Here is a 25,536-nt window from a genome sequence, read left to right as displayed (position 1 = left end):
TCTATAGCTACTTGGCTCTACCATCTTTCAATTTCCAACCCTGTTAAATATGACATTAGAGTGAAATTATGTGGTTGCTGGACATACAAATAGGTATGAGATGAGGGTAGGGATTGGTGACATTTTCCTTGTCATCTTTCTGGTATGGTTGAGAGGAACAACACGAGAAAAGGGTTATTTATGTATGCTGCTTGCAATTGCTAACTCATCTTGATGCTTTCCTGAGACAATAGAAATGATTGTTAGTGAATATAAAGCAAAGTTATGAGGCGAAATTTTGCCAGTCGGGACCTGGAACGTCAGGCTAATGAAACAATCTCATCTAGCTGGACTAATCTTGTTAGTTTTCAAATTTCAAGCATTGTGAAAGTACAGCAGCTTCACATGTTAAATGTTCCTTCCCATATGAAAAAAACACAGCTGTGACAAGCCTACCACTCTTCATGCATATGATTTGCAACCAATCCTTTCTGTTAAGAGTGATAAAAGGCAAGTATTCACATGGCATTACTCTGCTACATCAGGGAACTTTCTATCCAAATGGATAAAATATCCATTTGGAGGAGTGTTAACACTCTTACAGAAATCTTTGAATATAAACTTAATCATATTTTGACTATGTCTCTCTCTGAAAACAGCAACACAAAAGCAAGACCCATCTTATTCACTTAACATATATGTTGAGACTGCAGTGTGGATCTTCTCTTAAGGTCTTTTTAAATGTTTAAAATGTTTTCAGTTTAAGTGAGGAAGTGCATTAAGATTTTAAAAGTTTCTAAGTATCTTGCAGAACTTGATGGGTATTTGACAGAGAGAGAGAGAGAGGAACAAGAAAGTGGGTTAGAGCAAAAAAAAAAATCTTCCACACTCTTGTAGTTATGGAAATAACATGTTTTGTTCCATCAATGTGTGCACTTTACATTATTCAGCACAAAGCTTTGTAAAATAAGAATCCTGGGAATATCACAATATAAAGGGGGAAAAGGTACAAATAACAGCTTCATAAACTGAGAAATGTACATAAATAAATCATGCAGATGGGGGCCAGTTTGCTTAGCTGGCAAGAAACAAAATATGGAAAATCTGCTTGTTAAACAATAACCACAGAGTGTGCTTTTATGATGTATTTTTTTCCTCTTCACCACAGTAATTCATATTAGAGGTAGAAGCGGTTGCATGTTAAATAAAATCATTCAGCATTGTTCTCACATTGCAAAGAGCTGACTTATGTTGTTTTAAGATGCCTCCCATTAGAAAGTAAATATTTGTCTGATGTTACACATTTCACAAAATTTAATAAAGATGAACTGTAAATAAAGTCACAGGCAGATTTCAGACAGTTTTATTAGCAGATTGTTGAAAAGGAGGAGGGGAAAAAAAAGAGAAAAATTAAATACAATACCAGTAAACGTGGTTCTCACATTGAAACCAGGCTCAAATAACTAGGCTACCATAGAAAAATTTTCCAATTCTTGCATTATGATGTAAAAACAGATTTTTGTACAGATTTTGTACAACAAAATTCATAATAATTTTTTTTCTCATTTTTAGAAAACTTTAAATATATAGATAAAAATAGACAATTTTCATAGGTCCTACGTGAAGATGAGAATGTTCTGTTCCAAGGGCTTGCATAGAGCGCAAAGGTGGTTATAATATAGAACAACTAGACATTAATATCTCTTAAGATTACAAAAAGCATTTAAACAATAACATGAACACAACATTTCTTCATAATCTAGGCAAAAGGAAAAACCTTTGTGTGTAACTAAAGAGGGGCAAAAGGAACCCAAATTCATCATACGGTAGCATTTAACGAACTGTAATATTTACACTTGTTTTTAGTAAGATATACTTCTTTTCCTCATTATCCTTAGCATTTCCTTTATGTAGGTACCAAACCAAACGATAATGCATACCCAAAGAGTCTGGAAAGTATACACTTTATGAACAATTAAGCCTACTTACAGGTGACTCTCTGCAAGGAGAAAGAGCAATGATAAGAGATGCTACAGATTTCATTTGTAGATTTTTTTTAATTAACAAAAAACACCCCTCTTTTCTCTCATATAAATAATTTAACAGTTTGCCACAAAGTCCATCGAATGACAGCTGTTAACCCTTTAAAGACTGCACTTCGGGGGGGGGGGGCGGACCACTGTAGTTTTTTAATTATTATTAACATGTCTATTGTGAAGTATCCTGTAACAATGTTTGAATGACAAAATAGTCCCTAATGCCTCTTTTAATTCCATGGGGTGAAATGGTTTTATTTCTCGATGTAAAACCACGAGAGACCAAAAATAGGCCACAAAAGACCAATTCCGAAGCACTATTACCACGGCAAAAATAAGAATTTAAAAACCACCAAAACCAGAATTATTTAAATTTGGACAGCGGTGTTGTTTTGACAGTCAGCATTACTTCAGGTGAGACATTTTGCATGTCAGTGGTTCCGATTACGTTTCTATATAAAACGTATGCGTATAAACATTGAAGGGGAAGAATGTGAGCGCATAGGGTGGCCGTTAGTCAACAAAGCAGTCTTTAAAGGGGTAACTTGGAGTAAAGAAGATAATTTAGGATGTAATAAGCACTGTGTCACAGCTTGCTTCCAGTTATGAGCACAAAGGTGGAGAACAGCTATCATAGCATTTATAAAGACAGTAAAAATAACACGCAACCAGCCTTGCTTAAGACAAGGCAGGCAGGAAGGACAAAAGACTTCAACTTTATCACTTAGCTCTACGTGGTATTGGACTGATAACATCAAGTGTCTGTTTAGCCTCTGAGGTTTCCCCCCTCCCCAGCAAATTTGACGTAATATGACATTAACATACAAAAATATTTCTGGCGGGTTGACTTGCTCTTGAGCCACAATTTACTCTTAAAAGTGCTGCCTCACAGCACTGACCAATATACAAATAAAAGTGGCTGTCTTCCCCAGATCCCGTTCGTTAATACTGCGACTTCAGGACAAATATTTACATGCCTGCATGCGTTAAAATCAGAAAGGTGTCGTTTGGACCAACAGGGTGACAAAAACATATTATCTAAAATTGTTGTTTTCCTAAAATCTAGTATTCTACGGCATACATAATACCTTCTGTGTGTGGTTTGTGATTATATAACTGTACATTTGACCAACAGTTTCAATACGAAGCAACATCTTGTCACTCCCCCTCCCAAACTACTGCCAGGTTAGAATCAGAAATTATAACAGATCTTTAAGCTTTACTTAGAGAGACTATTGCAAACAGTAAAAATTACTTTGTTTACATTCTGTACTTCTTTTTTCCACCCAAGATAAAATTGTTTTGACTTCTTGTAATGTGTTGGTCTTTTGAAAAGGATATTGGGGAAATAGGTCTTTAAATGAAACAATACTCTGTCCTAGAATCGAAGGGGGGTGGGGTGTTGGTTTAACTCTTTTGTTTGTCTGTTCCTAGTTTATGTTTTTCGGAATTTTCTTATGCCTCTTTTGGAAAGATTCGCTTCTATACTGTCTTGCTGGTTTACATAATAGTCTTTAGGTGTAAAAGTGGGCACTGTGGAAGTTTTGTTTGATGTGCTCAAAGAATCAAGAGTTGAGGTCCTACTCTGGCCGTTCTGTACAAGGAAGTGTCCATAGGCAAATTTCTTGTTAGCTGGCTGTTGAAGAAGTGTGCTACATAAGTCGTAGAAACATTCTCTGCAACACGGGGAGAAGTCCCAGGAAACCCACGGAAGATGCCCTTTCGAAAAGTTATAAAACCTCTGCACACGGATACATGAAGTGGCCAAGTTGCCTCAAAAGCACCTTTGTTTTTGCAGAACTTGCAAACTGGCAAATGTCTCGCTGCAGAGTTCTTCAAACTGTAGCACACAGGTCTTCAGCTGGATATGTTCAGTACATGACAGTAGTTTTCAAATAAAGTCTTCCATCTAAAATATAAATAATACAAAAAAAAGTTTGAAAGTGCTTTGAACATTGCTCTCTGAAAGCATATTTCACCTTGTAATGCTGATAACATTTCCTGCTTAACAACTTCAAGTCTGGCGGTATCTCCTCAAAACTTCTCCAGTCTGACTGCTACAACGCTTTCTAAGTGACTGAAGTTGTAAAAGATGCTGCGCTCATATAACTATTATAACACTGGGAGAAACTACAGGGACTCCTGTGGATTTTGTTTGACATTAACTGTGCTAAAGGAAATTACTTTGCTATGGCAGGAGCAATACTATTCATATGTCCAACATGCTCTTACCAAAAAATACAGATCATTATGCAGGAGAAGTTCTAAAGGACAAAAGACAGTGAGGACTGGGTGAGGGAAAGGGAGGATGAGCTAGTCTGGTCTGTCCCACCCAGTCTTACTAATCAGGGATGGTACCTAATAGTACACTCTTCCCCGTGGTGAATACAGGGAACCAGCCAGAGCGTTGTTCCTAATAATCAGGCTAGTAGCCTACTCAGAGGAATGGAATCACTAGATACAACCAAGGAAGAGGCAGACTGTCAGGGTGCTACTGCCGAGTTGAAAGATGCTTTTCTTGAACCTGCCGCTCCCTGTCCATGGAGATGCTACCTTATGGCCATTCTTTGGATTTTAGGTGTATTGTTCAACGTACATACAACAAAATGCCCATGTCCACTTGTAGATGTGAATACAGAACATCAGGAAAGAACAAAATATTTAATAGATTCCATGATTCTAGAATTTTTGCTCTCTATGTTAATTGTCATTAATATATATATTCTCTTCTCCACCTTTGACTTTCAAATACAAAAGGGATATTTATGAAGTATGGAACATGAGAGGACCCCGTGCATGAAATCAGCACTGAGACTGTAATAGTTTTAACCCAGCCCCCCCCCCCCAGTTTCTCCCCCTCCTAGGAGAAAGTTAACCTGATTCAGAACCACAAAGAATTGCATTATGGGTTGAAATTTTATGCCAGAAAAAGACAAAAAGCAGAGGAGCTGGTATCTCTCCCTAATTCACTGTGTCTTCTCTAGAGAAAGTAACCATTTCCTGGTAGATAAGGTTATGGAATCTGATTTAGGTGACTTGGATTTGCACCCAGCTCAGCCATTTGGATTGTCTGTTTTCATTGCTTTTATGCCACTTTTTCAACATTGTCTATTTTGGTGTACAAACCAGACTATAAATGTAACAGCAAACCAAGAAAGTTTTTCCCCCTTTGAAGGTCTTACACTCTGCTTCCAAACCAGGATGGGCTGATTTAAATCAATGTGATTTAAACCACTCCATGTTTCTTGTGGGTATTTGATATATTTCCTAGCCAGTGATGCATATTTCTACATCTTAACTTACCACTGTAGCATCAAATCTGTTGAGGAGGGTACAGATTTCTCAATCTATATAATAACATTTTTATTAATTTTAGCAAATTTTATATGGTACGTAGCTGATTTCATAGTTTTCTCTGTATGTATGTCAAAAGAAGGGCCCTGCCTATTCATAAATAGCAATTACAGAACTGTGCTCGTTAAAAAGCACGTACAAAAAAAGGAAGATACAACATCACCCAGGTAGGCGCCATGCAATAAATGATCATCCCAGTGATATACAGAAAACATATAAAAAATCTGATTGAACAGGGAGAAAAATCATTTTAAAAAATAAAAGATCATCCGTTTTTACCTATTCTATTATGCATATACATCCCTAACTGGATGAGAAATGGCATACGCAAATTAATGTTGTGGTAAGAATCCCAGTAATCAAAGCTGTAATCCCACCAATAAATTGTAGAGAAATAGCTGTGTAAGGATGGGTTGAGTCCTCTTTCCCCTTCCCTGCTAAACAGCTGATTGGTGTAATACTGATTTATGTTGGATTAGAAAGTGCTCATAGTGATACATTCAGGAGACTGAGGTTGTGGCCCAATGCAGCAATCCACATCTGTAACTGCTGATGGATCTGTTTCACATTAACAAAACTATTAGACTGAAAAGTCATAATCTCAGAATAGGGAAAGGTTTTAGTCTAAAAGTTGTGCATTTCTCCTCTGCCAGATACTGCTGGTGCTTTAATTTTAAAAAGCGTTCCAAGATGTAAGGCTTTTGAAGTATTTTTAAAAAAACAGATTTCATTTCATTCAGCTTGTGGGAGGGAGGAATCCAAGCAAACAGAAGTTACGACGCCTCCTCACCTATATTTTCAATGCATCCTTTTCCTTACTGCAGCTGGCTTGTCTTAGCAATGCTTCCTATTGACATTGTCACAGATTGGATTTCTTGTCTGTCCTTCTCACTCCTTTCCATCACCCGCTTTCATAGAAACAGGCCCTCCATCCATTTTGCTCCTTCATGTATTACTGCCACCCTCAACCATCTGAACTCAACTCATGTATTACTGCCATCCTCAACTCATCTCTCCACAGCAGAGGGGTCTACCATCCTGGCTGCTTCTTCGGCTCACATTTTGACAAGCCCTGATGCCTTTATTTGTTCATTCTGAGAAGGGATCTAAAACTGAAAACTGAAGCTGCAAAGCTTTTAGATAAACACTAAAGGTAAAGGTAAAGGTACCTCTGCCCGTACGGGCCAGTCTTGCCAGACTCTAGGGTTGTGCGCTCATATCACTCTATAGGCCGGGAGCCAGCGCTGTCTGGAGACACTTCCGGGTCACGTGGCCAGCGTGACAAGCTGCATCTGGCGAGCCAGCACAGCACACGGAACGCCGTTTACCTTCCCGCTGGTAAGCGGTCCCTATTTATCTACTTGCACCCAGGGGTGCTTTCGAACTGCTAGGTTGGCAGGCGCTGGGACCGAACGACGGGAGCGCACCCCGCCGCGGGGATTCGAACCGCCGACCATGCGATTGGCAAGTCCTAGGCGCACTTCCCCAAATAAAGGGAAAATAAAGGGGCAAAAATATTTGCAAGGATCTGAGTGGGGGGAAATCCATAAACCTATCAAAGCTAGTCTGGGAAGTATTAAAATTGGAGGGGTTATGTTGTTTGTTTAAAATACAAAGCTGAAAATAAAGGCTTTCTGGACCAGCTTTTGCTTTAGCAAGATATAATTCTCCCGCGTGAATAGAATAGAACAAAGCCGTTATTTACTGCTGCCCAGAAACAACTGTTGGAGACTGTATAGTATTTATCAGAATTTTGGTTATCTAGAATAGGTAAAAGCTAATGATTACAGGCATTGGCTGTAATTCCTGTACCTACGGGTTAAAGGTAGTCTACATTCAGTCCATTATGTTTTATTTATCTGTATTGGGTCTCAAGGAACTATTTGTATCTTTTGTCAGGACAGAAGCTTCTAAATCTGCAGGAAGAGTGAGGATATTTTTCAAAGCCAGCTACTCGAGGCCTTTTCTACCATGAAGAGGGGGAAACAGTGGGGCACATTCTGAAAGATGACGTTTGCCAATATTTATGTAGGACTGGTTTCCCTTCCCTTCCAAAAAAAAAGCATATGCTTGCTACATAATCTATTGAGCATAGATCAGGCCTGCTCAACCTGTGACGGTTCTAGATAGTCCACCAGCAATGCGAAGTCAGCCACTAGAGAGGACTGAAAAACTTGCTGTTTGGGTTATTTGCCTTGGACTACATATAAATGGGTGAACTGTCAAGCAGCTGGCAGACCACGATGCATGTTTGGTTGGCGAGTTGCATCTGGTCACAAGTTGCTCAGGCCTGATACTGTGGGTAAATATCACTGTCAACCCGTTTATCTGTGAATCATAACGTTAAAAGCATTTGCAATGGCAGCATGTCTGAACTCACTTTTAAAAAGATGTAGGTAGAAATGAAAAAAGAGACAGTGCACGTAATAATAATAATAATAATAATAATAATAATAATAATAATAATAAAGCTTTATGTGAAGGTTTTGATTACAGCCTATGTTAAGACTCCTTCATAATATAAATATGTCCTGATTAATTTATTTGAATGGTGTGCTATAAAATATATGTCCCATCTGCCACAAATCAGCCGCATTAATGATTAAGAGCTCAAATCCTTTGCTTTTCTCAGCTTCCCATCATCCATTTGCTTTGCTGCTGGGAGCATAACTTTCCCTTCCTGTGTGATGACAGTAGCAATCCACCAGTAGCATTTCACCATTGCCAGGTAAACAGTGCAAGCGTCGTCTGCATGGGACTGTTTTGGGTGGATAGGAACATGTTAGGGGAGCTTGCATATTTCAGGGTCAATGAAATGGCCCCATAGTTCTATTTACTTTGCTATTCCATTTTAAAAAGTAATGTTATGCCTCTTTTAAATGTGACTTTCCAAAGTGGTGTAAAAATAGAAATGAAAGAATAAAACAAATAATCCAAGCCAAGAACCACAGAGCAGTATAAAATAAATGAATAGTTGCTAAAATCAATTTGCTAGGGGCAAATAAAAAAGCCTTGGGTCTTAGCCCTAAAGCTTGACAACCTATGCACCAGGTAGCCAGCCCTGGTTTTGTTCAGTTGCTAGTCTATCGCAGCTAGGACTTCCACTGGATATATCAAAAGAACGGCCTTTGTCAGCTTTTTAGCATAGAAAATTGATGTGGAGGAGGAGGAGGAGGAGGGACCTAACTTCAGAACCTTGCTCCTCATCCTCATCCTGATGCGCTGATGTGCCTGCAGTTAGTGGATGAATGTACAGCAACTCTTTACACGTGTAACTCTGCAAAGCATCCTGCAAAGTGCCTTGCATCAAGGGAAGCCTGTATGTTTCCATGCAGATAGGTCTCCTTAGCTTCATTGTGCTGATGAAATATACATCAAATAAAATGGAATAAAAACAAACCTGCTCACGTACGTTAAAGGATGTAATCAAGTGCATTTCCTGTTAGGAAGAAACTCTTATTCAAAAACAGCAGCTATTTTGTTTCCTCAGAAGATTTTTTTTTTTTGTGTAGGCACCTGTAATCTAATGAGGTTTGCCATTTTTCAAAGAACAGCTGTGCCCAAACGCACACAACCCCTTCATCCCAATGTTGATAAAAGCATCTCTGATCCACAGCTCAAGCAGTTTTAAATTATATAACTGCTGGGTTTATTTGTTTTAATAAGATAGGGCAAGTGTGAATCGCAGTGTAATCCTAACCTTCCATTCAACATGGTGTTTTAATAATTGAAGGGAAAGGAACAAGAACAATAAAAAGGAGACAAGGACAAACAAATGGGGGATGATTCATGCAATGTTTGATAAGGCAGCACCGGGAAATCCAAATAAAACCAAGTGTCTTGCAACAGATGGAAGGGATCTTAGACAAACTGTAACCCTTATACAAAACACTTACTAGGAAGTAGCTTATTAGGGTGTTTAAAAACACAAACCAAAAAAGACTTGCCCTCATATATCTTGTTTAAGATGTAAATGCTGTTACACAACGAATCCTTTGGGGACGTGTTTAAAGTGAAGTTGATACATATTCAGAAATTTTGAAATGGAAGAGGTCATCACTGTGTTATTTCTAAACATTGTCTTCAACCATTTTTGCTTGGCAATCCTGTACATGCCAATCCTTTGTTATGGCAAAGTTTGAACTCCTAGCTGGTACGTATAAGGTTGTTTCATACTGAGTCAGATTATTGTTTCATCTAGTGCTGTCTCCTCCAGGTGTTGGTCACTTCCTGGGAGTCAGAGAAGGTATTTTCCCAACCCTACAAAATTATTAGCTAGAAATACCAGGGACTGAACCTAGTTTATCCCCTACCTAGTGAGGGGCTAGGTAAGGATTGGGAGACCAGACAAAATAAACACACTGTAGATCTCTGGCCACAAATCTGTATGTGAACAACAGACCTCATGTAATTAAGCTGAAAAAATAAATATTCAGATAGGGGTGCTAAATGAATCCAATGGGCTTAATATTTTGTAAAACAGAATATGCTGGAATCTTGCTGAAGATACTGTGCTGGATACTCCTGGTGATAACTCATACCTTGCCTTGTCAGAGTTCACAAAAAACACCAGGCATGGTCCACACAGCTGTATTTCCAGCTCCAGTGCTAATTTAAAAAACTTCCCCATGAACTGTGCAACTGTCCTCTTCCCAGTGTCAGGCTGGGTCACAAATACGTTCTTCATATTTTTAAACAGGTTCTTGGACCATGGGTACTGGTTTTGAAGATGTGACAATATATATTAAAAAAGAGAATTTTTCTGCTGCCTGGTGAACTTGGCTATCACTTGTTTTTATCTGTTTCAACAGAACAACAGCACTTCCCGGAAAATGAGAAACAAAAGAACTAGTTACTTACAATCACTGAACCTGAATTTCTAAAGCACTGCATTCCGGTCACTTCTATTAGGAGAAGAAGCAGGAGGGGTGGGAAAAGAGGAAAACAAGGGAAAAAATAAACAAATGTCGGAGTCAGACATACTAGACTAGGAAGTCATTGCTAATTATAATCGGCTTGGAATCCTTTTATCTCTTACTGGGTTCAATTTGCTTTGCATCCAGAAGTTGACCAATTGTACAGAAATTCCGAAGTGGGTTCATTTAGAATTGGTGGTAGTCATATTCCCAGTTAAAATACATATAGTTTCCAACGTGCAAACTGCATTCGTTGAGCAGAAGTGGCAATAGACCATTCTGGTATTGCTGAATGAATGTTGACTCAAAAGATATTGTGATGGCAAGAAATGAATTTGTTGTCCGCAGAAAGGTTTATGGCTTTATACAAAGAAATAGTGAGAACAAAGTTGTTTCTTAGGTGAATGTGATAACTTTTTCCAATTGGGAGCGGAGAGGGAGATAACCTCAGTTGCTCCAATGGAAGTCCTTGTGTGGACTTTTGCTAGCAGGACTCATTAGCTGGATCCAGCCCTCTGAAATTAGAGACCTAAAGGAAACACAAATTCCTATGTATATCTCAGGGAGTAAGTATTCGTAGCTGTATATAGTGGAGAGAATATCTTTCTTAGACTTTTTCTGCCTCGTTTGATGCCAGAGAGCAAGAAATACGTGCAGAAACTTAAATCTGCCTAACTTGACATAGAAACTTTAAGACGATTCCATTGCACCTTTTAGAACAACTATGGAAACTGATGTAGAGCAGATCATAAGGATACATAGCTAATAGCAACACAGTGCATCTCCGATTAGATTTTACAATGGGATACAGTAACGTGAAGCATTCTTCCCACAATAAAGTGATGGCTTGCGACCATGGTTACTATCTGCAATGCTTTTAATGTCCGTCACTAGAGCTTGTAACATGAATGGAATTAACTTATGTCATGACTGGGCTTGCCATTTATTAGCTACAATTGCACATCTCTCTCTCCCCCTTCTCATCCAGTTTGCAATGAGGTAAAACAGATGCATCTCCAACACACATGCAAATGCATATGTTGTATATCTGCGTTACATTGCCAATTTCCCTGTCAGTACTTTGAACAGTGAAGGCTTTCCTCTCTTGTTGTCTGAAGGACCTTATGAGGAAGGGGGGAAATGAGATTGGAAAATGTCTGCCTGATGGCACACACTCTTGAGAGTCTGGTCCTCCCTGCTTTGAACTGCAAGGGAGCTTTCCATTTACGTATTTTCCAAACCATTTGCTTTATGCATTTATATACATATGCGCATAAGCAAATAGTTTAGAAAAATAATGCATTCACTTCAAATGGTAAGGGTAGTGGAAGAGGGAATGACCCCCCCCCCTGTTGATGTAGTGATGAGACATTCCTCCTTCCCTCAGCCTTCAGACTGATAACAATAAGGCCTAGATCTGGAAGGACTGTACAGTACATAGGCAAAGATTCTGGAAAAAGTTCCATCATTTTCCATCAACTGCTATTACACACACACACACACACACACACACACACACACAGAGCCAACAAAGGTATGACTCCTCTCACTGTGAGGAATATCCCTTTCTTGTCATTTGAAGAATCCTAGGGTAAGGAGGCTACGTGCTTCATGTCACCAATTTTTCCTCTAAAGAGAATATATAGCTGTAACCAACTTCAGGATAGTGTAGGAATTTGGAAATGGCCATAAGAAAATAACTGCCACTGTTCCCTATCTTGCTTCACTTGTTAGTTTTAGCAGACTCTTAGTCTGCTAGGAGTTCATCCAATTTACAGCGTTATTGGTTCAATGATGTTGTTTGGATATTTTCTTCTAAACTTTTACTATTTAATTTAATGTTTATTTTGTGCTGCCCTGGGACCCTTGGCTGAAGACAACAAATTACCTTACATAAATAATCAAAACATTTACTCAGATGAAAGGTCCAGTATATTCTCTGGAGCTTACTCCCAGGAAAGTGTCCACAGCAATACAAATTGCATTGCATATGCCATGTGCCCAGATGAAGCCAGAACTGTAATATCTACAATGACTCCAATGTCATATCTATAGAGCAGCCAAAAGACAACAGTATTGCTGAATGCAGTAAAAATAAAAATTAAGTATGAATTCTGGAAAAGACTGTTGTTTCTAGTGCAAAGGAATGTGATTGAAAAGCACACCTCTCGTAATGCAGGGAGTTACTTAGTTCTTGTTTGTTTGTGTTTTTCCACTGATTGTTTATAATAAGGGAAATAAAGAAGTCAAAACCTCAGGTGTCTCATAGTCTAAGGCCAGTTTTGCTATCTTTTATATGATACCTTCCATCACAACCTATGCTATTATGCTATGGATGTTTTTCTATACGAGTTCCGAGATAACATCTCTGTTTTTAATAAATAAGGATGGCAAGAACATAACAGGAAAAAATGCTGAACAAACTGTATCCCTGTCAGTGAGAGCCAGGCTATGCAGTGTCTCAGAATGGAGGATAGGTTTTGCTCTCACAGAAGAGCATATCCATATGGTTTTTACCCTTCATTGCCGTAGCAAGGGAATGAGTGCTGTTATTAACTGCCGTGATACTTATTTAGAGATGCTGTATGGTAATGTTATGAAATGGCAACCTGAATTTCGCAACATACATTTTAGTTGTGGCAATTTAGCATCCTTAGAAAATGACACTCAGGTACTGGTGATTAACCAAAAGGATATTGGAAAATAAGGCCAAGCTTATCAGAAACCACAAGAGCTGTATTACTAGGAATGAGCTGATGTTTTGAGAGATGAAGAAGTTGCCATGGTCTTTAGTGAGTGTGCTGATGTAAAGCAAGCTGGTCTAGGTGAAGCCAGTGTAAAGTTGCACCAGATCCAAACTCCGTTCAGCAACAGGGCTACTGCTGGCTGAGCCTCCCTATGCCTGGCAGAGGGAAAGCAAGACTTTAAAACAGTGTTTGAGTTATGTTATTACCGTAGAGTCCGGTGTATTAGGTGACTGGGCGTATGAGACGACCCCCCAAATTGGCAGCACCAATTTGGGGGGTCGTCTTATACGTTTTGGGGACGCGGGTGGCGCTGTGGGTTAAACCACAGAGCCTAGGACTTGCTGAACAGAAGGTTGGTGGTTCGAATCCCCACGATGGGGTGAGCTCCCGTTGCTCAGTCCCTGCTCCTGCCAACCTAGCAGTTCGAAAGCACGTAAAAGTGCAAGTAGATAAATAGGTACCGCTCCAGCGGGAAGGTAAACGGCATTTCCGTGCGCTGCTCTGGTTCGCCACATGACCCGGAAGCTGTAAGCCAGCTCCCTCGGCCGATAAAGCGAGATGAGCGCCACAACCCCAGAGCCGGTCACGACTGGACCTAATGGTCAGGGGTCCCTTTACCTTTTACCTTATACGCTTCGGCAGCTTTGCTGGGCAGCGGGCTCCACTCCGCGCCAGGAGGAAGCCACCCAGCAAAGCTGGCTTAGCATCGCTGGGCAGCTTCCTCCCGGCGCGGAGCCCGCCGCCCACTGCAGCCACACCTGGCGTATAAGACGACCCCCAACTTTTTAACCTCTTTTCCAGGGTTAAAAAGTCATCTTATACACTGAAATCTACAGTACCCCTTTAAATTTATGCTGGGTTTCCAAGTCATGTGACTGAGCTGAATGACTTAGGATCAAGCCTAAGACTCCTCTCCTCTGGTCCTGAGCGCCCCCCCGCCTCTCCCCCCCCCCCGAATGTTTCTTTTCAGGACTTAAAATCTGCTGGGCTTGGCTTAGCCAGCTTGGTCCTTTCTGAGATGGGATGGGGGAGATAAACCAACATATTTCCAGCTGGTGCATGTATGGGGGAGTTAAACTGACATGGCCCAGCTGTAGCAAGAACCTCCAGGCTGATCTGCTGGATACAAACTCGCTCATCCCTGTGGCCAAATGGTTGCTCCTTCAATATCATTTAACTATAACTGGGCTAGTATTGCACTGATAGCTGAACCCAGGACTAGCTTACATTGATGCAAAAAAGATGCATTGACAATGGCCCAATTTGTTTATAAATGCAAACATTAAAAAGAAAAAAGAAAGCAAAAGGGGGAGGGGAGACCTCAGTGGTGCACATAAGACAATTTATTGCCTAACATGTTTAGAATATTTCAATTCTTCCTGTGGGCAGCTCTGATTTAGTCAAAATAATGATGTTGTGGGAAACAGTTTTGGTTTCTCTTTGAAACTACTTTAAATGCATTAGGCAATAAATTGTCTTCAGTGTAGCTTTTAATGTGTTCTTTCCTTTAGTTGCAGCTTAGCTGGGCCATAATATGACCAGGCTAGCCAACAGTTAGAATCTGAAGGTGAAATACCAATGATTAAACGACAGGCAGAAAATGCTTTAAAAACCTAAACTAAGCCTGGTATTGTATGCTAGCCCTGAGTACCTAGCACATCTGATACGTCAATACAGAATCACTTCTATGGCGATGTAAGTAAACAGAAATTCTATGATGAGTGATTTAAAGAATTTCAGGATTACTATAAACAACAGAAATTCAAGAGTGCAGTCTGCTGTAGCAATTCCTTTGGTACCTCCTCCTTTTGCTTGACAAGATATTGCTTGTATGGCAAGTGTCCATTTTTAGGGAGTATAACTGCAATAATAATGTTATACATCTAATAAGTGTGAAGCATACAGAGCATAGGATTGTCCTCTAGGGTGTTTCTGTTTTAAGACCCATTTTAAGGTAGTTTTCGAGGAGTTCTTGCCATTGAAAACTGTTTATACAGTGCAATCTATGCATTTCCTCAGAAGTACTGTACTTTTCCGTGTATAAGACTAGGTTGTTGTTTTTTTTACTAAAAAATAATGTTAAAAAAGGAGGGGTAGTCTTATACACGGGGGCAATCTCCTCCCATTTTCTTAATTTTGAGCCCCCCCAAAATAGGGGATGTCTTATACATGGGGGCGTGTTATACATGGAAAAATACGGTAAGTCCCACTGAGTTCAATGGTATCTATTCCCAAGTAAGTGCATTGATGGGATCGCAGGTTTAACAATTCAGACTTAGGTGGCAGGCAATCTGATGGCAAGGCCGGCTGGGATGAGCAGCTTAGGATGCAGCAGAGCTTGCGGCTCAGCTTTGCTAAACCAGGATTGCCGTACTTTTCCATGTATAAGACACCCCCATGTACAGTGGTACCTCGGGTTACGAACTTAATTTGTTCTGGAGGTCCGTTCTTAAGCTGAAACTGTTCTTAACCTGAAGCACCACTTTAGCTAATGGGGCCTCCTGCTGCCGCTGCTGCACAATTTCTGTTCTCATCCTGAGGTAAAGTTCTTAACCCAAGGTACTATTTCTGGGTTAGCGGAGTCTGTAACCTGAAGCGCCTGTAACCCGAGGTACCACTGTATAAGACGCCCCCTATTTTGGGGGACTCAAATTTAAGAAAATGGGGGAAGATGGCCCATCCTTGTTGAGCTTATGGGGTGGGGGGGTTGCTTAGGCTTAGGTTTGGGTTTGGGTTTAGGCAGCTGCTGCTGCAGCTGTTCTGCTGCTAAATGGGGTTTGGATCTGGTATAAGTTTATGCTAGTTTAATTTACATCAGGTTCCTGTGCACTGGGCTGCTCCCTTTAACTCTCGCCAAACACTGAAAAGATGTCCACTGAATATTAGTCTCTAGCCCCTGAGGAACTGGGGCCCACCATTAACCTTCATCTGCAATAATAATAATAATCTCAACTGAAATGTATTTTCCTTGCTGCTTATGTTTGCTTGATTGACATGTTACACTTTTATCTGTACACCTGCATTTTTAATGTGTGCAGTGGGCCTGGCCCTGTGGCAGATATTGAGATTAGTGGGTGCAAGGGTTAGAGGAGAAAATGCGATAGATAAATAACAGAGATGCTTTTTAGTTTGTGGTAGTTCCGTTCTTTTACAATACCTATTTGTGCTTTGCTGCTGCTATCTTCATTTAACAACTCCACTTACTTGTATTAGAAAATTTTTGTGTAGATAGTCTATATAATTCTCTGCCTCGTATAGAGACAAGAGCATGCATAATAGGTAAAGGATAAGCTCTTTCTAAAGCGAATTATTTGGTCCTAGGGACAATTTAAAATCTCTTTCTATTTACAAGTGCCACTCTCTCAAAGGTGTTCTTGCAGAGATCCTGCTTCTGTGCCGTATTTGTTCAACAACAAGACGTGTCTGCCATCTGTTTTTAACACGCCGCTCTACTAATTTCTGAGTTTTCGAACTCTCCGAGCAAGAATTTTAACCAATCAACGTGTGGGAAGCATTTCCATATGGGGCACAAATCTTGTTGCGCACCTCTATTGAAGCAACTTGTTTTCATTGTCCTCCAAACCCACAACTGTTTGCATAGTTCAAGTATGGGTTTATTATTCTTACAGCGTTGTACTTATCCTTGAAAAATGAATCTCCAGTTCATAAATCTTATTATGCACCATGCTAAATTTTGTATAGCAGCAATTTTGCATTGTAACCATCTCTTTGCTTTCCTCCATTACTATCCGCTACAATATTAACTACTTGATACATTACCTTGGGATATAGGTGGCCCCCTTCTCAAGTAATAGCCTTAACCTTTGCCTCTGAAAGACTAATCACTGTCCTTTTAGATCCATAACTTTTATAGAAATTGCTTTCTGCAAAGCACTTCATCACATTTCATCTCCTAATGCTCTCCTATTCTGATTTTAACACTACAGCTTTAATATTCAGCATGGACTCATCTTTTGAATTCTCCTCCATACAAGACGGTGCTACCATTACTTTAAATGAATGCTTTTACTGCACTTGATTATGACCTCTCCTTGCAATCATGATGTTTAAAGCTGTTTATTCTATTAGAATACATGTAGCTGGCTTTCCTCTGTTCTTAGTATTTCAATTCTGTTAGTTCTGTTTTCCCCTTCTGGTTATGTTTTACAGGAGATAAAAAGATAGGTCTTGCAACTAAACCACTATATTCACAAAAATAATTGTATTGATTTCAGTTAATTCCTAATGAGGGACCACAGTTCAGAAAAATGAACCTGTAACATTTGATAGAGCAAGAAAATTTTGGGAAAACATTTAGCACAATATTTTTAGTTTGCAGCATTATCATTGATTTGAATAGAAGCAGGATTGCATCTTTATTTTTAAAAATGTTCCTGCGGCCCAAGCGACTCAGAATATATAATAACGTGTGTGTGTTTTCAGATGTTGTGAGCCTAAAGAGATTTTTCCGAACACTTCAATTATAAAAACATTTAAAACATACAAACTTGCGCAACTTTTATTTTAATGAAGATGAGAAGTTCATTAAAGAAGATAAATATTTCATTAGATGTTAAATAAAACAAAGAGAATTTTTGGCTTCTCTCAGCACAAAATTCCTTTGAAAGATTAATTAATACATGCAAATTATGCAAATTAGACCCATGCAAATATTTTATGAAGACAATTAAGGGAACCATTAATTACTGCTTTTTTTTGCTTCAGTGAGATTCATTCATTTAATTTTAATTTCACTTTAACTGTTCTGATGTATAATCTTGCAGCTAAGAACTTTATCTTTCCTGGTGGGTCACTTAAACTTATAAATTTCATCAAGTGAGCAGCAACCAGAATCTGAACAGATACTCTTTGGGTTATGTTCAGTATCAAGAGAAAATTTTGACACAATGCACTTCGAGGAACTGGGAAACTGAAAGAGAATGTGAGCTCATTCTTGGACAAGGTTCAACTGCTGAAAAAGCAATTAATTTGCTTTGGCTGTGCTAATATAGGGGAATTAGAAAGTGTGACACAAGACAAATAGAAATAATTAGTTCTCCAAAATGATGTTCTCATTAATATGGTTTGAACAGTAGAAATAAAAAAACCAACATTATTGTGGTAAATCTGCATTCTCTCCCTAGCCACAGGAGTCAGAATAATGCAAGAAACTGCATTTCTAAAACCTTTAAAAATCCCCTTTGGAAATTTTCTAAAAGCATATAGTAGATCTGATTCTTCAATTCCAACAAATTTTCCAAAAGGATTTATGATTGAAAATGTATGTTTGCAGAGAAGTAAATTGTGTTCCATGAGATTTACTCAAAGGTAAATGTTTACAGGATTTCATCCTTCTGTTTTAAAGTGTGAATTGTCCCCACCCTCTTTCCCTCCTCTCAGGCAAAATACCTCACCCCACACAAATAAAAACATACTGGTAAATCCCAACTGTGGTTTCTGCATTGTTTATTTAAATCAAATTTTATGGGATATGGTAGGCGATAATGCATAATGTGCTTATACTGTCATTTAAGCTGTGGTAGAAGTAGCATTATCCTATCAAAAGTTTCCCTAATGCCCTCTTTTATATTTGATAGCATAAAAGTTTTCTCCTTACTGAGTCTTTAAACAGGCAGGTACTCAGGAAAGTAAATTTTCTGCTGCTTTACATATTAATGCTTGTTGCCCATAGGAGCAGGTAAGGATTCTCTCATGGAGCAAATAGTGAAAAAGCGAGCTTACTCGGGTTACAAATAAAGCAGTAAAAGGCGATGTTAGAAAATAGTGACCCTGTTAGTGACAGTTCCTATGATCAGCATTTTCTGCTGCAGTTCCTATGGCACTTAGCATTGAAATTATCTGTCTCCATATTCAAGCCCTCTGGCTTAGACAGTTTCAGACACATGCTTAAGGTGCTATTGTTCATGAAGCCCTAAACCACTTGGGGCCAGGCTACCTGGGAGATGGTCTTCTCTCATATAATTTGTCTGCACACTGAGGTCAGCAGAGGCACTTTTGGTGGTACCACACCTTTGGAAATCCACCCCCAAAACACTGGAGAAATGGCCTTTACCATAGTAGTCTATGTGGGCCCAAAAATATGATGTGTGCCTGTTAAACGTACCTGTTTATCCAGGTGTTTCTTGATTCTTGCACATATTATAGCCTCTGCTTAATGTTTTAATGCAATTACCAATATTACTTATTGAGGTTCTTATGATTTCTGTGGTTCTGTTGTTTTACGGTTGTTATAATAATAATCTTTATTGCGGTCCAACATGGATTCAGAATAAAATACAGATTCATACAGACAACCCCCCAGGGAAGGGAGACCGAAGCGTTATTTGTTTAGTCATGGGCATGTTGATCTGTTTTACAGTTGGATGTTTTATATAAAGTGGTGTAAAACTAAAAACATACCCATGGTTATGTCTGAGTGAAGTAGCCACACAACACAGGTGTATGGCTGGTGTACCATGAGAAGCTACTCCAAATGCTATAACAAATAAACAGTGAACTTGAAATCTAAGAAAATGCCCCCCCATAAAGAATAAAGGTAAAGGGACCCCTGACCATTAGGTCCAGTCGTGACCGACTCTGGGGTTGCGGCGCTCATCTCACTTTATTGGCCAAGGAAGCCGGCGTACAGCTTCCGGATCATGTGGCCAGCATGACTAAGCTGCTTCTGGCGAACCAGAGCAGCGCACAGAAACGCCATTTACCTTCCCGCCGGAGCGGGACCTATTTATCTACTTGCACTTGACGTGCTTTCGAACTGCTAGGTTGGCAGGAGCTGGGACCGAACAACGGGAGCTCACCCCGTCGCAGGGATTCGAACCGCCGACCTTCTGATCAGCAAGTCCTAGGCTCTGTGGTTCAACCCACAGCGCCACGTGCGTCCCCATAAAGAATACCTTTATCTATAATAGCCAATTAATGCATATGAAATAATTGATTGGGGGAGATATAAACTGGACTTAAATAAATGCAGATGATAAGTTCATAATAATCAGGGAACTTTTAAAAGCACCCCAGTAAGCAACAGAAAGAAAAGAAATGCAATTAGCTTTAAGCCAGAGCTTGACAGATTTATGAGTCAGTATTTTGATGAGTTCCTCAGCTAATGATTCACCAGTCACCTACAGAGGTTAAGAAATCCTTTTGTTCACTGAAGTATTTTTTCCAACCTTCTTTGAAGAAATCGAGCCATGAATTTCCTTACTTACAAGCCACGCAAAGCTGAGGAGCCTTAGAACAGGAAACCGCTACTGTACTGCAAGGTGGAGAGCCTTTGGCCCTCTGTAAGTTGTTGCAATTCCCAACTCTCATCAGCTCCAGCCATCTGGATCAATGGCCACCAGGGTTGGTGGAAAGCTCCATCCAGCAACATCTGAAGGGCCATAGGCTCCCTATCCATGCTGTACTGGTATTTCCTCTCTTGGTTGCCATGAAAGCTTAGATCAGCCCGGTCCAAGGCAGTTTTCATGTATCGCTTGTAATATCTCTTTTTCAGCCTTTCCTCTCGAAATCCTCCCCACATGATTCACCTACCGACATGACTGCACTGCAAAGTTCAGAAGGCACTGAAGAAACCTGAAGCTTAATGCTGACACAATGTGAGCAGTGGATGGCAATGTCACAACATATCCATCACCTCTACTCATGGGATCAAGGGTGTTGAGATCATGGATGTGGTATTTCTGCATCACCATCTACCAAGGTGACAGTGGAAGGTAAGAGAGGCTGAGGATTATTCAAGTTCAGATCAGCCAAACTATATAAAGTTGTCACTGAATTTTTAATGGGAGAAACAGTTCTTTTTGTCCAAAATTGTCATGCTTGGGACCTCAACAACTAGCTTTTCTGTTGAAAACTTGAAGTGTTTTCTAACATTGTTCACTGTAAAAATAGGAACATTTAGACCTTTTTGCATTCTAGAAGTGGAAAATCCTTTCTGTATTATTCTCACAAGTTTTTTTTTATCTATATTGTACTGCAAAATTCATTTCCTCACACCTTCTACTAGTAAGCTCAGGTGGTGACTGCTACCAGGATTGTAGCCAAAACAGAGCCATTGAGAAACAAGAGGAAGGTATAACTGTCAGAACATCAAGATTTGCAGAAATACTAAAAATCTTTTTTAAAAGTGACGATAAAAATAACAGCCCAGTGAGGACCAAACATGGTCAATAGACTTTGGATGTAGAGTGACGATTAGAAAAGAAAAATGAAATAAAGATTATGGGGAAAGTGAAACGCCCTTTTTGGAAAGAATGGCTGGCTGCAATCCTGAACATAGGAGGGAGTACTGTTTCAACCTTTATCCAAAGAAACTGAATTCTATGTGTTTGAATGGAAGGATCAAAATGTCTTGACATCAGAAGGCTGAGTACCCTACATGCCCAGAGATACTAATGTTTAATGAGCACAATACAGAAAACAGCCTGAAAATCTATCCTCCTTTTGAAATTGGTGAATGAATGAGATGGATGTACAAATAATATTTGTCACAAATTATATAACAACTCTTAATACAGTGATCAGCAGTGCTAACATATGCATATCTACTCAGAAACAAGTCTCTTAGAGTCCAATCCTGGGCTGTGTCCTAGGTGAGCAAGTATAGAACCAATAGTTTTCCTTATGAAATGCATGGTGTGGCCAACATTCTCATTGCTCCTAAACATTCCACTTGATTTTGCACATGCTTTTGCATTCATTTTACACATTGGTTATTTGAAAATTGTTTAAGAATACCATGTTTGAAAAAAGCTTTCAGTAGATTAATCATTTATTTCACAAGAAGAGAAGTTATTTAATTTCATGCATCTCCAGGAAAGCCAAGTTATAAAACAAGATGCAGGTTGGGCTAACTGTGAAACATTTATGTCTGCAACTTTAGAAATTATTTTGAAAGAAAGTGAAATGACTAAGTTAGCATGCTTTAACTTTGCTTTCTTAGGTGATAAATAGAATGACTGTCTAGTTTAAAGGTGTAGCTAACAATGACCTATGAACACTATGAAACAATAGCCTATTTATAGGTTACTGCCGGCAATCAATACCACCTTTTGTTTAACTTAATCAAAGTTGTCTTTAATTGATTAGCTTGGGCTGAAAAGCTGCCAAAATACCAGAGTTCAGTGCCAAGCGACAGGAAGCAAATTTATTATTGTTTAGTTTCTGTGCACTGCGGTAGAATTCCACTGTTTATTCTTGGTTGAGGGAAAAAAATGCAGTATGAGAGTACATAATTAGTGCATGTTTTCCTACTGACTATTTGGGTATCAATTATAAAAGAGACAGACAAACCAGAGAATGTTTCAAGGCCATAGACTGTGCTATTAGTTTCTGTCTCCATTCTGAACCTTTTAAAAGCGTTCAACATAGCCCCAAAACAAAACAGGTAAGCATAAGGCAACTGCTAGAATTAATACAAATAACGTTTTCTAGAAAAGAGCTACAATTCCTCACTCAGAGCTGCAGGCAGCTAGGACAGAGCAATGGGGACAGCCCCATTTACTCAGCTTTGTTGCCTACCAGTCCCATGAAGCAGGCAGCAGTCAATTCTTTTGACCTTTCAAGGGACTTTTTTTGGAGGGAGAGTTGCTTTCTCTTGGGCAGAGAGAGAGAGAGGAGTATGTGGTGTGTGTGTGTGTGTGTGTGTGTGTGTGTGAGAGAGAGAGAGAGAGAGAGAGAGAGCGAGAGAGAGAGAGAGAGAGAGAGAGAGAGAGAGAGAGAGAATGAATATGTGGTCAGCATCGGTATGGGGAGTATGGCTTGGCCATTTTGTCTATTTTCCCTGGTACTGGGGAATACTGTTGTCAGACAACAACAGCATCATTTTGTGGGAGTTGGTGATTCGTGCATTGCAGGGGTTGGACTAGATGAGTCCCTTCCAACTCTACAATTCTAGGGCCCCTGCAGCAGCTGGTTCTGTTGCAGCTAAAGAAGACTTATGACGGACTGGTGAAAGGACTATAAGGAGAAACTGAAGCCTTCAAATATGAAACAAAGATCAGAGGTCTAGCGCTAAGGCACACTGTGATTTCCCCCAAAGGGCCCCCCCCTTTCTTGGTGAGAAGCAAAGGAAACTAAGAATGAGTGTTACTGTTTATCTCATCTACATTTTATGGCCTTATAAATCCTCTTTTCCCAGAGTCCTAATATCCATCAAAGCAGGGAGTCAAATCATTAAAAATCTGAGTTCAGAGTAACATTTTGTTCAATGTACTCTCTTGCCTTCCCTTTGATAAACTCATAGTTCATTATATAATTGCCACCTCATTTTTTTTAAAAAAAAACCCCACACCTCATATTAGCATTAGCTTGTTCTGACTTTTCATTTAAAAATGGTATACAAAGAATGATGGCCTGCATCATATTAAAAGTATGCATCATATTAACATAGTAAAAGTGTGTACACACACACAGAGAGTAGCACCTCGGCTTATGTTACCCTCGGGTAGCGTAAGCTTCGGGTTGCGAAAGCGACAAACCCGGAAGTGTTTCACCACACACGCATGTGCAGAAGCGATCCCTCCAGTTGTGGAAATCTCAGGATCCAACCAGAGCTCCGGAATGGATCCCGCCCGCAAGTCAAGGTACCACTGTATATATATATATATATAAATTTTGTTGTACACTACCCTGATTTTATTTTATGAGTGGTGGTCTACAAATATTTTATACATTAATTAATCAATGACTGTTGTTGTTTTGATTAAAGGGGGGATACTTACAATTCAGCTCACCAGTTCTCTTTTTGCATCTTTGCACTTGAGGTATGGAACCTGATGTGAATTATTGCGCTTCAAAAGTTGTTAAGAATGTATGAGCATGGCCACTTTAGAGTGGGATAGTTGATGCTTCAAATTATTTGCATTTCAGATCTCTCTGATAGATGACTATTTGTTATATCAAAGGACTAGCAGTGGAATCCTATCCATGCATACTCAGAAAATAAGTCACTGAATTCAGTGGGGCTAAAAAAATTACAGCTCCACAATTGATTGAAGCAGCCACAAATGATTGAAGCAGCCATAGGAGAGGTCCTCCTGAAAGTGAATGGCCACTAGGGGTGCTGTTACACCCCTAAGTACTAATTTTGGAAAATGAAGCACATCAGGGTAGGGTAGAGTTTCACTAATAGCCTCCAGGCAGTGGAATCACTGCAGCTTGCCAGGAGTTGGGAGGTACAGGGCAAGGTTGGAGCTGCACTGGCATACTGGTGTAGGAGGGCCAGATTTGCTGGGCCCATGAATCCCAGACCTTGACACCACCTTGGTCCTCCCACTCTTGGCAAGTGATGCTGACGGCAGGCTATTGCTGCAGCTCTGCTTCACTGGTCAAGCCAAGTACACAGGAACACACAGTTTGATAGTAACTTGCCTTTATTTTGAAATAACATTTGAATGCTAAGATCTCCAGCTTTCTCTGTGAGATGGCTAAGTTTTGCTTGTATAACAAGGTTGCTGCCATGAAGATAGAGAGACTCCTTACTTAGGTTGTGAATACTATGTGTTTTCTCCAAATAAGAGATGTAATAAGACAATCCGAACTGAACAGCTATCAGGCAGCCTATTTGTGATTATAAAGGCTGTCGGTTGTCAGGTTTGCTAAGCATATTTGTTCCGTATAAACTTTTTCTTTTTCAAAACTAGAGTATGTTTCTTTGTACAATATAAATATCACTGTCAGTTTTATTAATTTATTTATTTTAAAAGGAAAGAGAGGGAAGCTTTCAAGTATAAGACAAGTATGTTGCAGAAGAATTGCACACAAACAAATGCTCATTTACTCAGACTATTATACTCATTAGACTTGTTTAATAATAGATTAAAAGGACTGCAAATCCGTTTAGAAAACAATTCCGTTTACTCTTTCAGTCAAGTGGCTGAAGATTTATTTGAGCAATTCTTATGTCTGCTAGTGGAAGCTCCTGGCAAAGTTTGGTATAAACCTCTACCGCCTGTTAACAGCTTCTAACCAACCTGTCTAAAACATAGTCCTCTCCCCCTAAACTCCTTGATTCACTGAAGTTGGCAAAAGTTGGCCAAGCTATTTGCTTTTCACTCCTTCTCATGTGGTTGGGACAAAGAGAATAACTCTGTCAGGGGTTAATTTGTGGGCCAAATAACTGAAATTTGATGTAATATGAATTAAATGACACCACTTAAATTCTTCAGTATTCTTAGCTTTCAATGACATATATAGTGGTACCTCGGGTGACAGACACTTCAGGTTACAGACTCCGCTAACCCAGAAAGAGTACCTTGGGTTAAGAACTTTGCTTCAGGATGAGAACAGAAATCGCGCGGGAGCAGCAGCGGGAGGCCCCATTAGCTAAAGTGGTGCTTCAGGTTAAGAACAGTTTCAGGTTAAGAACAGACCTCCAGAATGAATTAAGTTCTTAACCTGAGGTAACACTGTAATGCTAAGTAATATTGACTTTGCGTGAACAAGTAATGCCCAGGCTCCCAGAGAGGATATTGTAGCTGCCTT

At 39.6% G+C, this 25,536-nt stretch overlaps 1 protein-coding gene across 7 annotated transcripts in view; it reads right to left on the bottom strand.

Moving 5' to 3' along the window:
* Window positions 1-1,326: 1,326 nt before the first annotated feature.
* Window positions 1,327-25,536, bottom strand: part of DACH1 (dachshund family transcription factor 1) — a 340,610-nt gene continuing 316,400 nt past the window's right edge. For 6 of the 7 annotated variants that reach the window (XM_053384684.1, XM_053384681.1, XM_053384683.1 and 3 more), the window contains 2 exons: window positions 10,230-10,273; window positions 1,327-3,924 (listed from right to left, as the gene is read on the bottom strand). In XM_053384684.1, the coding sequence (XP_053240659.1) occupies window positions 3,907-3,924; window positions 10,230-10,273 (62 nt within the window). In that variant the 3' untranslated portion in view covers window positions 1,327-3,906. The remainder of the gene's footprint in view (window positions 3,925-10,229; window positions 10,274-25,536) is intronic. The other variant, XM_053384682.1, reaches the window with a different exon arrangement.

The sequence above is a fragment of the Podarcis raffonei genome, chromosome 4 (genome assembly GCF_027172205.1).
Source record: "Podarcis raffonei isolate rPodRaf1 chromosome 4, rPodRaf1.pri, whole genome shotgun sequence".
Lineage (NCBI taxonomy): Eukaryota > Metazoa > Chordata > Lepidosauria > Squamata > Lacertidae > Podarcis > Podarcis raffonei.
The sequence above is the reverse complement of the archived record's forward strand: the minus strand, read 5'-3'. Positions and strand labels throughout refer to the sequence as shown.